Source organism: Chrysoperla carnea, chromosome 5 (assembly GCF_905475395.1).
Source record: "Chrysoperla carnea chromosome 5, inChrCarn1.1, whole genome shotgun sequence".
Classification (NCBI taxonomy): Eukaryota; Metazoa; Arthropoda; class Insecta; order Neuroptera; family Chrysopidae; genus Chrysoperla; species Chrysoperla carnea.
The window spans coordinates 5,925,091-5,938,767 of record NC_058341.1 but is presented as its reverse complement, the minus strand read 5'-3'; the positions used below and the strand labels follow the sequence as shown (position 1 = coordinate 5,938,767).

Below are 13,677 nucleotides of genomic sequence, written 5' to 3'. Positions count from 1 at the left end.
GCCGTTGGAAAAAATCGATCTAACGTATATAATCGTCTGGGAAATTCACGGGATAATATTTTGGGTCTTATGTTCAGATTAACGTGATCTTTGTGTTGTTTGAAGTAAAAATTATTCAAGAAAAAAATACTTACATTTTTCTTTTCAGACGAACTAGGTGGCGTTGATATAGCAGGACTTTTTGAATCGGCAGTATCAGTGGAAGATTCTTTACGTAATTTTTTACGATCAATCTCTGAAGTGGCATCACCTTCTCTTTTACCCGCTCCGCCACCTTCGACTGCTTTTTCTGCAATGGATGGAACTGTATATATAAAACAAAACAATAATTATTTATTTATCACTTATATTAACCCTTTTAGAATGACCTAAATTAACTTTTCTAAGAATTTATTAACAATTGTCCCTACATACTCTTAGCATTACTTTATACTCAAATTATTTTAATAAGTAAACTTTCTTTGACTTTCTGTTGTTTCCATTATGGGAATAGGGACACCAAGGACTGTCTTCCAACAAAAACCATGGCTCTGGGCAATGAATAGTTGTCCACCTTGTATAAATCGCGTATAAAAATATTTTCCTAAACGAAAACTCTCATACTTTGGGACTTCTCTTTTAGGGAATCTGGAAGTTATCATTCTGAAACAACTGTCAAATACTACCTCTGTCTCTAGACCTAAAACTATTTTGGACTTCTATAAAATAGATCACATTCAAATAAAAATAATATTTACGTTTCTCGTCAAGGTCGCCACTTTTCATTGATGTTGAATCATCTTCCATTTCCAACGGAAGTTGAGATGTGCGGTGTTCCTGTAAAAATATAATTAACAATCAATAAATATACAAACATTTTTATTGAATAGAAAATTATTTAGATTATATTGATTCTATATACACAATCGATTCATTCAAAAAATTAATCGTTTTTTGTTGTTGTAAAATCATTTGGTATGACATTGAGAAAATAAATAAAAAATACGTGCAATATCAACGATTAATAATAATAACATGTTTATATTATTTTTAAACGGTTTTTTATTTTGGAAAATTTACTAATAATCACACAAAAATGAAGGAAACATTTAATAAACATTGCATTTTGAAAGAAAACAGAAGCAGTTTTATGATATTTGAAAAAATTTTTTGTATGCAAAATGTATGGAAGCTTTTTTTTTAATAGGCCCTCACCTGTACCTGTATTGGAGAAGGGGATCCGGGAGTGCAGCATGCACAGCACAAGGCAACACACAAGTTAAATTAAAAAATTCAATAAAAAAATATTACTACTTTTATTTTGGAAATTTTTAACTAATTATTTAGAAAATTTATATTATCATATTTTGAAATAGTCCCATTCAGGTGCTCCCTTTGAAAAAATCGATAAAAATCACAAAGAACTGTTTATTTCAGAATTTAATAACACTCAGTGTATTGAGTAATCCATAAAAGTACAAAAATCGGATCCATTTAACGGTTAATCGAGTCATTTCTGATATCGAGCAAAATTCCATAAGACTTGATATTTCAACTGCAAAGCAACCATCGCCAGTAGATAAATTTATTCATATAACACATTACAAATATTATTTTACAATAATAATATAATATGTAAGTTTTTTATTTCGAGTATCGTGGTATTTATTTCAACTATATACAAGTTGTGTTTTATATTTATTTTTTTCCACAATAATTCGTGGTCACAGTTATATTCCCTGATAATTCTCAATTTTCCAGTTTTGTGGCGTACGGTATTTGAAAAGGCAAATGAAAATTTTTAAAATATGATAATATAACTCTGTTAATTTAAAGTTAATTTAAATCCAAAATAAACATTTGAAAAACATAACATAATTTTAACCGTTTAACGAAATAATAATTTTTAAAAATTGATAACGAATTTTACAAAAATGAACAATATAAATGGGACAAAACAGAGCTGAAATAAAAATCGAAAAATGACACAAAAAAAATGAATACAAAAGGGGTGAATGATGTATTGAAGGGTTGAGGTTGACGACTACGTAAAATGTTCCGTTTTTCTAAAATTCTTACCAATGCGTTGATATTGCTCCCTGTGTTTTTTCTGTTTCTTACCCCGCTAAGCATGAAATTTTATTTACAGAAGAATATTATTATTCAAAAAAAGAAAAAAATTAGATACATTCATGCAAAAGCTTTTAGAAAATTTATTTTCTTTTATTAATTTGTAAAATTGTTGTTAAAACTTTTGAAAATTTAAATTTTACGATAAATACAACTTTTTTGGCTCCAGTAATACTTTTATAGAAGTCATGTCCCCTTCATGGAGGCTTCGAATTTGTTTTCACCTTCGAAGGCACTTGAAATTCCAACTAGGACTGGTAGCAAATGATATATCATATTTTCTTTATCCACAGCCGGAAGATAAAATTGTGGGACTTTCGCCCTCCCAACAGAAGCAGCAAGTACGTACTTTCGGCCGAAAATAAAGAAAAATAATGTACATCACACGGGCAGAAAGTTTGAGAGCCCTGAACTGCACGATGCCCAAGGCGAAGAAGAAATCTCAAACTTCCTGCCCTTGTTGTGTAATATTCTATTTCACCCCCCTTTTTACCCTCTCTAATTTCTTATAAATACGTAACCAAGGTTATCTTTTAGGCCTCGTGTCAATTTTAAATTTATACTTCTTTTGAAAATTAAAGACATTCTTTTCCAGTAAAAACTTTTGAACTAGTATTCCCCAGTAAAATTTTTTATCGAAAATCGGTAGTTTAATCTGACTGGGTAAAACGCTGCAATCAGAGGTGGGTCTAGATCGGTAACAAAACAAGTGATACTCGTTTTGAGTCGATCTAGTTCTCGAAACAAAATTCGTTGAAAGAATTGAAGGCTATACCGAAAAGACTATCATAAAAACGAAACAAAATAAAACCGGACCTTCTTCGAAAGCAAAATTATGTATTATTTATTATTACCAGGCAGTATATGAATATTATAGCAAGTGGGAACTGAAGACACCCAACCCAGAATGGGTTTACGAAGACTGAAAAATATTAGGTTTAAAGAAATGGTGAAGAATTATGTTTCATAATTCGTATTTCTACTTTCGAAATTAGAAATAGGAGGACTCATTTTTTGTTCTCAAAGTGGGCAATGGATGAAATAAGCTTGAGAATTGATAATTACGTGTATTGGTTATAAGAGGGCTGGATTTTTCCAGATTAATTTTGATCATACTGTCTTTACGATTATAAAATTTCGCATAAGATTAGTAAAATGACAGTTAAATAAGTGTTACACCTCGCGTAAAGCACAATAAAAATAACTCCAAAAATAAATTACCTCCATATCTTCATCCAATAATTCTTCTTCAACAACTTCAGCTTTATATTCCAATAATAAATCACGTATCGGTTTTGAATCTAACGTACAATTTATAAATTGATGTTTTAAAAGATCATCCGCTGTGGGTCGTTGTTGTGGATCTTTTGTTAAACATTTTGCAATAAATGAATTAAAATCCTTGGACCATCTTTGCGGATGATCCAATTTGGGTGGATCGGATTTTTGTATTTTTAATAGTACACGCATCGGTGACATTTCATGATTTGGTGGTTCCATTTGAGCAAATTCAATTAATGTTATACCTAATGACCATATGTCAACCTTAAAATCGTATGGATTGTCACGAAATGTTTCACATAGTACAACTTCTGGTGCCATCCAATAAGGTGTACCAATAAATGTATCGTGTTTTTGTAGTGTTGATTTATTTTTTGCTGATACACCAAAATCAGCTGTAAAGAGAACAATTCGAAAATATTAATACCAAAGAAATTAATGTTGAATAACACAAGGTGTCACAGTTTGATACATTTTGTAAAACTTACCAAGCTTAACACCTCCAGCCATTGTTAACAATACATTGCCAGCTTTAAGATCTCTGTGTATGACATGCGATCGATGTAAAAATGTTAAACCTTTACACATTTGCTGACATACATAAGATATTTGAGCTTCTGTTAAACCTTTTTCTAATTCAACCATTATACTATCCAAGGCACCACCATCACAGTATTCGATTAACATCTACAAATAATTACAAAAATTTATTTAAATTTAATTTCCACAAGTGAAATTTACAAAATTTAAAGGCGCCCGACAAATTTTTGGAAAAGAGCCCTAAACTCGCAATTGAAACATAGCTAAGAACTTTCTCCATTAAATAACCTTTCAAACGAAATAAATAAATCAAAAACGGTAGCATTATGTGATATAACGCAACGCAATGGAAATAACAATGAAATAATATTAAGGAAACTCAATTAGGTGCTGAAAAAGGTTTCCATTAGGTTTACGCAAAGGTTAATACCGGGATAGTTCCTAACAAAGTCTGCCATAGCTACATACCTTCCCCTTCCTTTCACTTTCTCTATCCCTTTTAATGACATGTTTTCTGTACAAGATTGTACTGTTTAAAAAAGGATCGGGAAATTGCCTAATTAATAAACGAAAGCCTCGAGTTTCGCAAAACAATGAATCTAAAAAGCAGGTCTCTCTCAAACTAGGACAAATGCTTAATCAGGTGATAATTAGATGCTTGTAAGAAATTGAGATGAAAACTCTGTATTGTTTTAATTACGAGTTGGGAATAGTTGGTTGGGTTCTGTAGAGGAGTTGGCTGGGTTCGGAAGTTTTCAGCCCTTGCGTTCAAAAATGGGACACTATTACAGAAAATACATGTAAAATTCTAACTTAAACTTTTATAAATCGTTTACTATAATATCTTCCAATTTTTGAACGCAAGGGTTAAAAACTTCAGAACCTTATCAATTCCTCTATAGTCGAAAAACTCAACCCAACCAACTCGTAATTAAATTAGCACTTAATTACTACGCTTAATTTATATCTGATTAAGCATTCTCCGAGTTTTAGAGAATTCAACTTTGAGTATTGAGTTGCGATGTTACAGAGCACCTAATTTCTGACTTTAGTACCCAATTTTAAATTTTAAATTTTAAATTCGATTTCCGTATTTTGCGTCACTGGTGTAACAGACCTTGTATGGAGGACGATGAAGCCTACATACATGTTATTTGCACCTGCAGGAATCTGCAGGGCGTCAGATTCAGAATATTTGGGTCCGAAACCTTGGATCCATCAATTCTGGGATAGATCCCGACAGAGAAGATGTGCGCTTTCTGCGTGTCGTTTGGCTCCGACAGAATCCTATAGCTTCTTAAAATAGCATTTCTTACCCGAAGACGCTTTTGGGTGACTTTTGGTTATTCTCAAGGAGAGCATAGAATAGTCCTTGGGTCTAGGTGCTAAGGACCCATTTTCGGTACCCCTCTTATGTTTGATTATTATTATATTAGAACAATAATGAAAAACTTACCCATAATTTATCTTCTAAAAAATAAGCTTCATGTAATTCAACAACATTGGGATGTTTACATTCAGTCAATATATCAATTTCCACCATAAAATCGGATAAATCATCTTCACCCTCCAGCAAACACATTTTCGCTGCTGCCAACAAACCCGTCTCCTTACTTTGTGCTTTATACACTTTACCAAATGCACCATCACCCAATTCACCAATCATTTGCCAAAATTCTTCTGGATCAACATCCATTTTAATATTATTATAAACTTTTTTCTTTTTCGTATCATTTCCACTGCCCAAATGTAACACTTTCTTTAAATTTGTTAGAAACGACATTTTTAAGCTTTTTTTAAATTAACTTTTTTTTTATAAATAAATAAAAAATACACCGCCACTAATTACACAAAAGCACTGCACTAGGGCACTTCACATACACAGGGCTGCACTTTACACATAAAAAACTTTTTTAAGGTCCATTTTTTTGTGTGTTTGTGAGAAATAAATATTTTTGGAAAGATTTAAGAAGAGGTGCGGTCGTTTTTAGTGAATTGATGCTTCTGTTTGGCATCAGCAAATTGATCAGTATACTGTGATGAATCACATTGTAAATAAAATGGTGAAGTATTGTTGATATTAATAAGACAATAATAATATTCATATGATAATAACTCCTCCATAATTTACCTGTAACAAACAAGAACAATATTTCAATTATGTTATCATATAAAAATAATACGTTACGCAGGATCTACGTAAACTAAGCGAAATTTTATCTCTTTTCTTGTTATTTAAATTTAAATTTTATTTTATGAAATATACAGGTGTTTTTTTAAAGTTGACATATGATTGAAATTCGATAAATAAATTTAATCGAGAAAAATGCTTCTAACGGGAAATGTTAGTTTTAAAGGCACACATCTTATACCGGCATCGAATTCGATCCTAGTTTTCAGGTTTAATTAAAAACTCACTCAGATTCATAATTGACAAACATTAGATGAACGTTTTGAAATAGAAATTTTTTGTTTAAAGCTTTTTTTTTTTTGTAAATCGAATAGTTTAGACAGTAATTGATAGATAATTAACTCAGTCAATTGTTTTTTTCTATTGTTATACCTTGTTATACCATGTGAAATATATCAAGGTATACTAAGTTTAGTTCCAAGTTTGTAAAGCTTAAAAACATTGACACTACGAACAAAATTTTGGAATAGGTGTTCATAAAATCACCTAATTAGTCCATTTTTGAATGCCTGTCTGTCAATACGATAATTCAAGAACGAAAAAAGATATCTAACCTAAATTTTTATAGCGTGCTCAGGACGTAAAAAGTGAGGCCGAGTTCGTAAATGAGCAACATAGGTCAAGTGGATCTTGGGTCTGTAGGATCCATCTTATAAACCGTTAGAGATAGAACAAAAGTTTAAATGTAAAAAAGGTTCTCCTTATTAAATAATAAACAACTTCTGTTTGAAGCATTTTTTCGTAAACATTACTGTTTACTCTTGAGACAGCAAATTATATAGTATGTATTATATGGGAATAACAGTTATGTGTGTGTGACATGTATGTATGCGTGGCTATCTTTCTTTACTTATATGACGTAAAAAATCATACGATAGCCTAATCAATACTGTCTATACATCGTATTTCAACAAATAACTCATTCAATTACTTTTTACTACGCTAGCGTGTGAATAAGCATACCATATATTTTTGTATCTTTTAAATTAAATTAAGTAGATGTAATGTAAACTAATGACTAATTAATAATTGGAGTGTAAGTATTGTTTATATAATTTTCTGAACTTGATTGTTTCACTTTGTGTGTGTTTGTGTATTTTTTCAACAAAAATAAAATCAATGATTTGTGAATGTTTATTTATAGAAAACACGACATAAATTTTTCCGCAATGATGATGTTGACAAAACAGTTAAAGCAAATCATTATATTATTTCAACATTTTTGTGGTTTCTTATTATTGGTTTTTCAAAGCCTCTATTTTTCAAATCTGATTTTATTAATCATGTTTGTTTTTTTTTTCGAAAAACTGTAAATTGAAAACTCTTGCACGGAGCAAATTTTCAAGAGTTTCTGAATTTGATAAAAACTTGGTATATAGGGTAATTTTCATCCAAAGAATGGAAAAATTGCAAAAAAATCGACATATATATTTTGTTTTTGATTTCGAGAAAAATAATTTCATAGGGTAATTTTGATGCGTGGAAAACAAAAATCTACTCCAAACTGATGGAAAACTTGTACTTTTTAAGTTAAAGCTTATCCAACCTCTTGTAAAACCATGAATTTCAACTCGAAAAATCATAATTTGACTGATTTTTGGAAAACCATAATTCTAATCAAATTTTTAAGTGAATTTTCATAATTTTTGGGTCAAAATAAGCTAGAAAGACGATTTTGATCTAAATCGAAGACAAAATAATTTTCTCGATTTTTTTTGAAGGGGTACCCCTTAGAAAAATCGCAAAAAATCGAGAAATATATTTCGATTTCGATAAAAATCAGTTCTTAGGGTAATTTTGATGCGAGGAAAACAAAAATCTACTTCAAACTGATGGAAAATTTGTACTTTTTGAGTTAAAGCTTGTACAACCTCTTCTAAAACCATAAAATCAACTCGAAGGCATAACATGATTGATTTTTGGAAAACCATACTTCTAATCAAGTTTTTTAGTGAATTTTCATAATTTTTGAGTCAAAATGGTCTAGAAAAATGATTTTGATCGAAATCGAAGATAAAATAATTTTTTCGATTTTCTCGATTTTTTTTGAAGGGGTACCCCTTAGAAAAATCGCAAAAAATCGAGAAATATATTTCGTTTTCGATTTCGATAAAAATCAGTTCTTATGGTAAATTTGATGCGAAGAAAACAAAAATCTACTTCAAACTGATGGAAAATTTGTATTTTTTGAGTTTGAACTTATACAACCTCTTCTAAAACCATGAAAATCAACTCAAAGCCATAATATGATTGATTTTTGAAAAAAAAAAATACAAGAAACTTTTAAATCATCCTGTACACACACATAATATGCAAAACAAGTACAAAATTGTAATTTAAAGTAGCATAAAAATAATAATAATAATAATAATTGAACTTGATAAAAAATATTTTAAATATTTGGTATAAATAAATAATTTGACCGACCAACGACCAACACCGAACACCGATACACCGATTTAGAGATATAGACAGACAGACATACATACACGAAAAATATATAAGTAATATTACAAATACTGTGAAACATATACACACTTTTATGCACAGTATGTCAAGTGTTCTAAAGACAGGTTCTCATTAATTTACATCAAATTATTATTTTCAGCCCACTAAAAATCAAACCATAGACTGAATAGCGTAGTATTCACTTCCAAGAGAAAAATTACTGGAAGATTGTACTTCCGTGTTCTGATCAAAGTGGTAAGGTGTATCTTTAAAAGGTGTTTTTAACCCCCGAACTCAAAAAAAGGAGTGTTATAAGTTTGACCGCTATGTGTGTGTCTGTCTGCGGCATCGTAGCGCCTAAACGGATGAACAGAGTTTTAATTTTTTTGATTTCAATTACCCGAAAAACTAAAAAATTGACGATGATCCTCGAAATCAATTCAATTTGGAAAAGGCATGACATATAATTTTAACATATAAATAATTACTATGAAAATGAATGGTCAAATAAACCCTGGGTCAATTTATTTCGAAAAGTGAAATGGTCAAATAATTAGGTAATTCAAAACAATAATTCAAAAGAACAAACTCAACTCAAATATTTCAATTTTAATTAAAATATTTCCAAAAATTGGTCCCAAAAAATGAAAGCTCTCAAAGGATACTTTTCATCTCATCTGATGTCCTTGACCATCACTTTGATATTGATTTAAGAAGGAGTGTTATAAGTTTAAAGTGTTTATCTGTGCGTCTGTATGTTTCTCAGTGGCATCGTAACTCCTAAACAGTCGAACCGACTTGATTGAGAACATTTTATAGCTAAGTTTCCAAAAATCGGTTTATGGTTATCGGTTTTGTCGGGGGTTTTTTTAAATTTTGTAAATTTCACTTGTAAGGTCTGTATCATGAAGGCTATAAGAAGGAGAACGATCGCTATAGAAAATATTGTCCCCGAAATATGGATAAAATAAGTGAGGCACTGCGACCGCTAAGTAGTATCAATAAAAGCAGGCTGTTGTGCGCTAATTTGAAATGATATACCAATTTGTACATTATGCAACTAACTTCATCTACTTGTACTCATAAACAGCTAACTTCGCAGATACTACTTCTTGATGACAGCGCGGCTGGTGGCTGAAAAATGAACTATAAATTCTACAAATTTTCAGGAACAGACACGCTAATGCTTTAACACGTAGCGATCGTTCTCCTTCTTTATAACCTTCATGGTCTGTATTGTCAAAATAAATGTTGTTATAGTGTGAAGTGAACTTTATGTGTATACTTGTTGAGTATAAAATAATATTTAATAAAATAGATAAACAGTAATACTTTACGTTTTAGCTAAAAAGAACTTATACACACTTACAGCTACAGCTAATTAGTTTAAATGTACCCTTGCGGTAATACTTTCTACAAAATAATTTAGTTTATTTGTTCATCATTCAGTGTACATATATTGTATGGACTTGTCTGACTCTGTCCTAAGGCAAATCAACCGAGTTTCTATCACCATCGCATCAGTATTGAGTGCGCCATTAGTAGATATACAGTTATGATGCAGTATTTAATTCAATGTGTTCTATGTATAAGAAATTTGAAAAAATTAACATGCAGACCCCTCTTTCCATCATTGGGCACACACACACGGTAAGAAATGCATGGCGTTTACCACAATGCTGGTATGGTATAGAGACAGATAATACTATAATATCTATGTTAACATAAGTAATATTGAATAGAGCTATTCATTAGAAGCATTGAATTATATTACAATTTTAATAGTCTTCTCCGCCAGAAGCCTTGTGGGTATCGCCAATCAGTATTGGCCTGACGCCCATACTGCATTAACTCGGCCGCCATAACTATTGCTGACGTTATTATTCCTTCAAGTATACAGTACGGCGTTCACATCGATACTGACATAGTAAAATCGACAAAAAATTTCCTACCGTGTACTATGGGTAAATCACAGGGAACTTACAATGCATAGTATCCCTACTTGGGTGTAAAAAGTCCCAGCAGATTGAAGAATGGGTGAGTTTTAAAAAAGATCGGATTATTACTCGATAGTTTTTTAATAGCCATAAGGATCATATAGTATCATGTACACACCCGTAATGGGTAATACTTCTTCAATTTCTTCTTATACAAATCACTGGTATATCTACTTATGCCTCATTCTGTATTACGTATATAATACCTCCAATCGTATTGAATGCATTGGTCGACGCGGCGCATTCATCAACAGAGAAGCAGACAAATATTGTTTTTAACGAAAAAAAAAAAAATCATTTAATATTTTTTAAGCAAAAATTGTCTCATATTTGTGTTAAAAGAAGCTGCGGTGAATATGATTTGTAAGGGCCAGACGAATAACTTTTTGATTAAATAGGAAATTGACCATGTATTTCCTATGGTATCATCTTAAGCCTTAAATGAAGTCATTATTTTGAAGAGGTTTTCAGTGATATCCTTAAAATTTTCTATCCTAGTCGCGAAATGAACTAGATTTTTGCTTTTTTTGATATTTGACTATCCCAGATAGTTCTACAGATAAAACATCAATTTTACATCGAGATTCCACCAAAAATTATCCAAACGAAACAAAAAATGCCACAGATAGACAGACAGACACACACACATAGCGGTCAAATTTATAACACCACTCTTTTAGTTCGGGGGTTAAAAATCAAATGAAATTTAGTGCAAAAGATTTTTGGATACTTTTTGGACTTTTCTCATTTCTATAAAAATTTTCAATCATATTTCCTGATTTACACGAGTTAGAAACGTTTTGACCCCAGATCTACGTACAGATACTAAGCACTTCAAAATGATGGATTGATTTCGATTTTCGGGATGACCATAATAATTTTTTATCAGAAAGTAAATAATAGGTATCCATTGAGTCTTATATACATGTATAGTGAAGTGAATTAAGTGCTTTCTTTGCAAACATGACCAACGGGCACATAAATTGTTTTTGCTGTATCATTTCAATAACATCTAAAAATATTTTTATAAATAAAGTAATTAATAAATAATTGGAAACCCTCAAAATCTCATTTATTCCAAATATTTGTAAATGTGAAAGTCTGTCGTTGAAAATTTATTAAAACTGTCTCATATTATCCTATATTTAAACATCCTTATTTTTGTAAAAGTGGTAGGCGGAATAGCAGACCCTATTTAGGACCTCATAACTAGATCCAATCTGATGTCAGAACATGATGCCCCCATCAAACTCTGCAACTTTTGTTTAAGTTATTTTTTGATTGGTTAATTGCAAAATGAGAGCTTTGAGACAGAATTGATTAAAATGGTCAAATTAACGTTTTCCGAAGAAAAAAGAAAGTAAGGTCGTTAAAAGACGAGCTTGAATCATCAAGGAGCTGGGCTGAGGCACCCTCCCCCTCCCATTCAATTCATGGGTAAAAAAATATTTTCCATTTTCAAAGCTGTTAATCTTACTTATAAAATATGGGAAATTGCTGAGTTTCTTTGGAAAATCAGGTTCTTAAAATAAAAAGAAATGGCTAGTAAAGTGAAGAAGATTTTTTTCAAGTCTAATGTGAATAATTACGAAAGAACTTAAACAATGTTGATGATTCATTCGAAGTAAACATACTAAAAACAGTTATGTAAATTACTTCAAGGTTTTAGAACGACCCAGTTTATTTTATCGTTGATAAATGATAAGACTAAGCGCTAAGATTTAAAAAAAAAAAATTATGCACTGGAAATACTTGTTAGTTAAATCAAATTATAATAAAATTGTTCTCCAGAAACAAATTTTTTGTACTCCTTCAACTCCTTGTGTAATTATTCTGATAAGCTGACAAGCGTAGATCTCAGAGAAGATCAATCGAGGCATCGGAGCAATTAAAATTTTTTTTTTGGGTCGGCCTTTTGGTCAAATTTTAAAATTTTGATTTTTCCTTCGATTAATACCTGCATTCATTCATCTATCGACTAAAGAAAGTTTCTGAATTTTTTCATTTTGGATCCAAACCAGAGATAGGGTGCTTACCGCCGGACACCTTTTTTTTTGGAAGGCCTCCAGAAGATCGCCTACAACCATATCAACCTATTACCATATCAAATTTTCCAAATCGGACAACAGGATCTTAAAATTATTGTCCCAAATGTATACCTTTTTTTCATTTATGAAAAATAATTGGTCTTCTCAAAAAAAAACTCGTGTTTTTTTGCGCTCCCAACTGGATATAATCCCTTAATTTGACGCCCTCTTTTATGCCACCCTTTTCACAAAAATTTGCCTTTCCCGTTTTTTTTCCTCTTCGTAAATCAACTTGGCGCCTTTCTCCTACAAATTTATCCTTTTCTCTTTTGACTTTTCTTTTTCCTTGAGGCCCTTAGTCAATGCGAGGTCGGTAGAGGTCGCTACCTACTCCACCTAAGGTTTAATTCGCCACAGCGTATCTCTATTCAACTTTTTGCCGTAAAGATGTCGAGAATTCTTCGTTTTTACAAGTTTTCGTTCGGGGCAAGCTTGTGAAACGATACCTTGATAACAACCTCTTTAAATTTTTAACTTTTCTGAAAAGATTGTCAAATACTATCGCAACTAGATACAACCACGTAAGAAAAATTTGAAATTTGAATCGCTATCCCTCTTTTATAGTCATTTATATTTATTATGAGGGTAAAAACTTAAAAAATAACTGTAGTATGGCACTAAAATTATTTGATAAAAAGATTCCAAAATTGTGAAGTACATATATATAAATATTATTATGTAAATAGCTAACATTTTCCCATGCTTTTGCATATATTATTTATTATTTAATACTTAAAATTCAGTACCATCTTCGGGTAATAAAATTACTTATTACATAAGAAGAGACATTATTATTATATTTATAGTTCATTTCAAGTACATTGAACAATTTATAAATATTCACATTTAAGTATGTATAAAAAATGATAATAAAAATTTTCTATTAAAACAGGTCACATGAGGAATTTTATTATCATTTAAATTTTATTAAAACAAAAAAAAAATATTTCACTTATTTTACATAAAATGATTATATAATAAAATGAATCTTTTATTCAATTTTTATGAAATGGAATTTTTAAAA

General features: G+C 30.7%; 1 protein-coding gene across 3 annotated transcripts in view; it reads right to left on the bottom strand.

Moving 5' to 3' along the window:
- The window catches only part of LOC123301721 (serine/threonine-protein kinase 10), a 34,352-nt gene that overhangs the window by 8,924 nt on the left and 11,751 nt on the right, over positions 1 to 13,677 (bottom strand). For 2 of the 3 annotated variants that reach the window (XM_044884596.1, XM_044884594.1), the window contains exons 2-6: positions 5,387 to 6,061; positions 3,879 to 4,077; positions 3,331 to 3,785; positions 738 to 816; positions 135 to 304 (exon numbers count right to left, since the gene is read on the bottom strand). In XM_044884596.1, the coding sequence (XP_044740531.1) occupies positions 135 to 304; positions 738 to 816; positions 3,331 to 3,785; positions 3,879 to 4,077; positions 5,387 to 5,713 (1,230 nt within the window). In that variant the 5' untranslated portion in view covers positions 5,714 to 6,061. The remainder of the gene's footprint in view (positions 1 to 134; positions 305 to 737; positions 817 to 3,330; positions 3,786 to 3,878; positions 4,078 to 5,386; positions 6,062 to 13,677) is intronic. The other variant, XM_044884595.1, reaches the window with a different exon arrangement.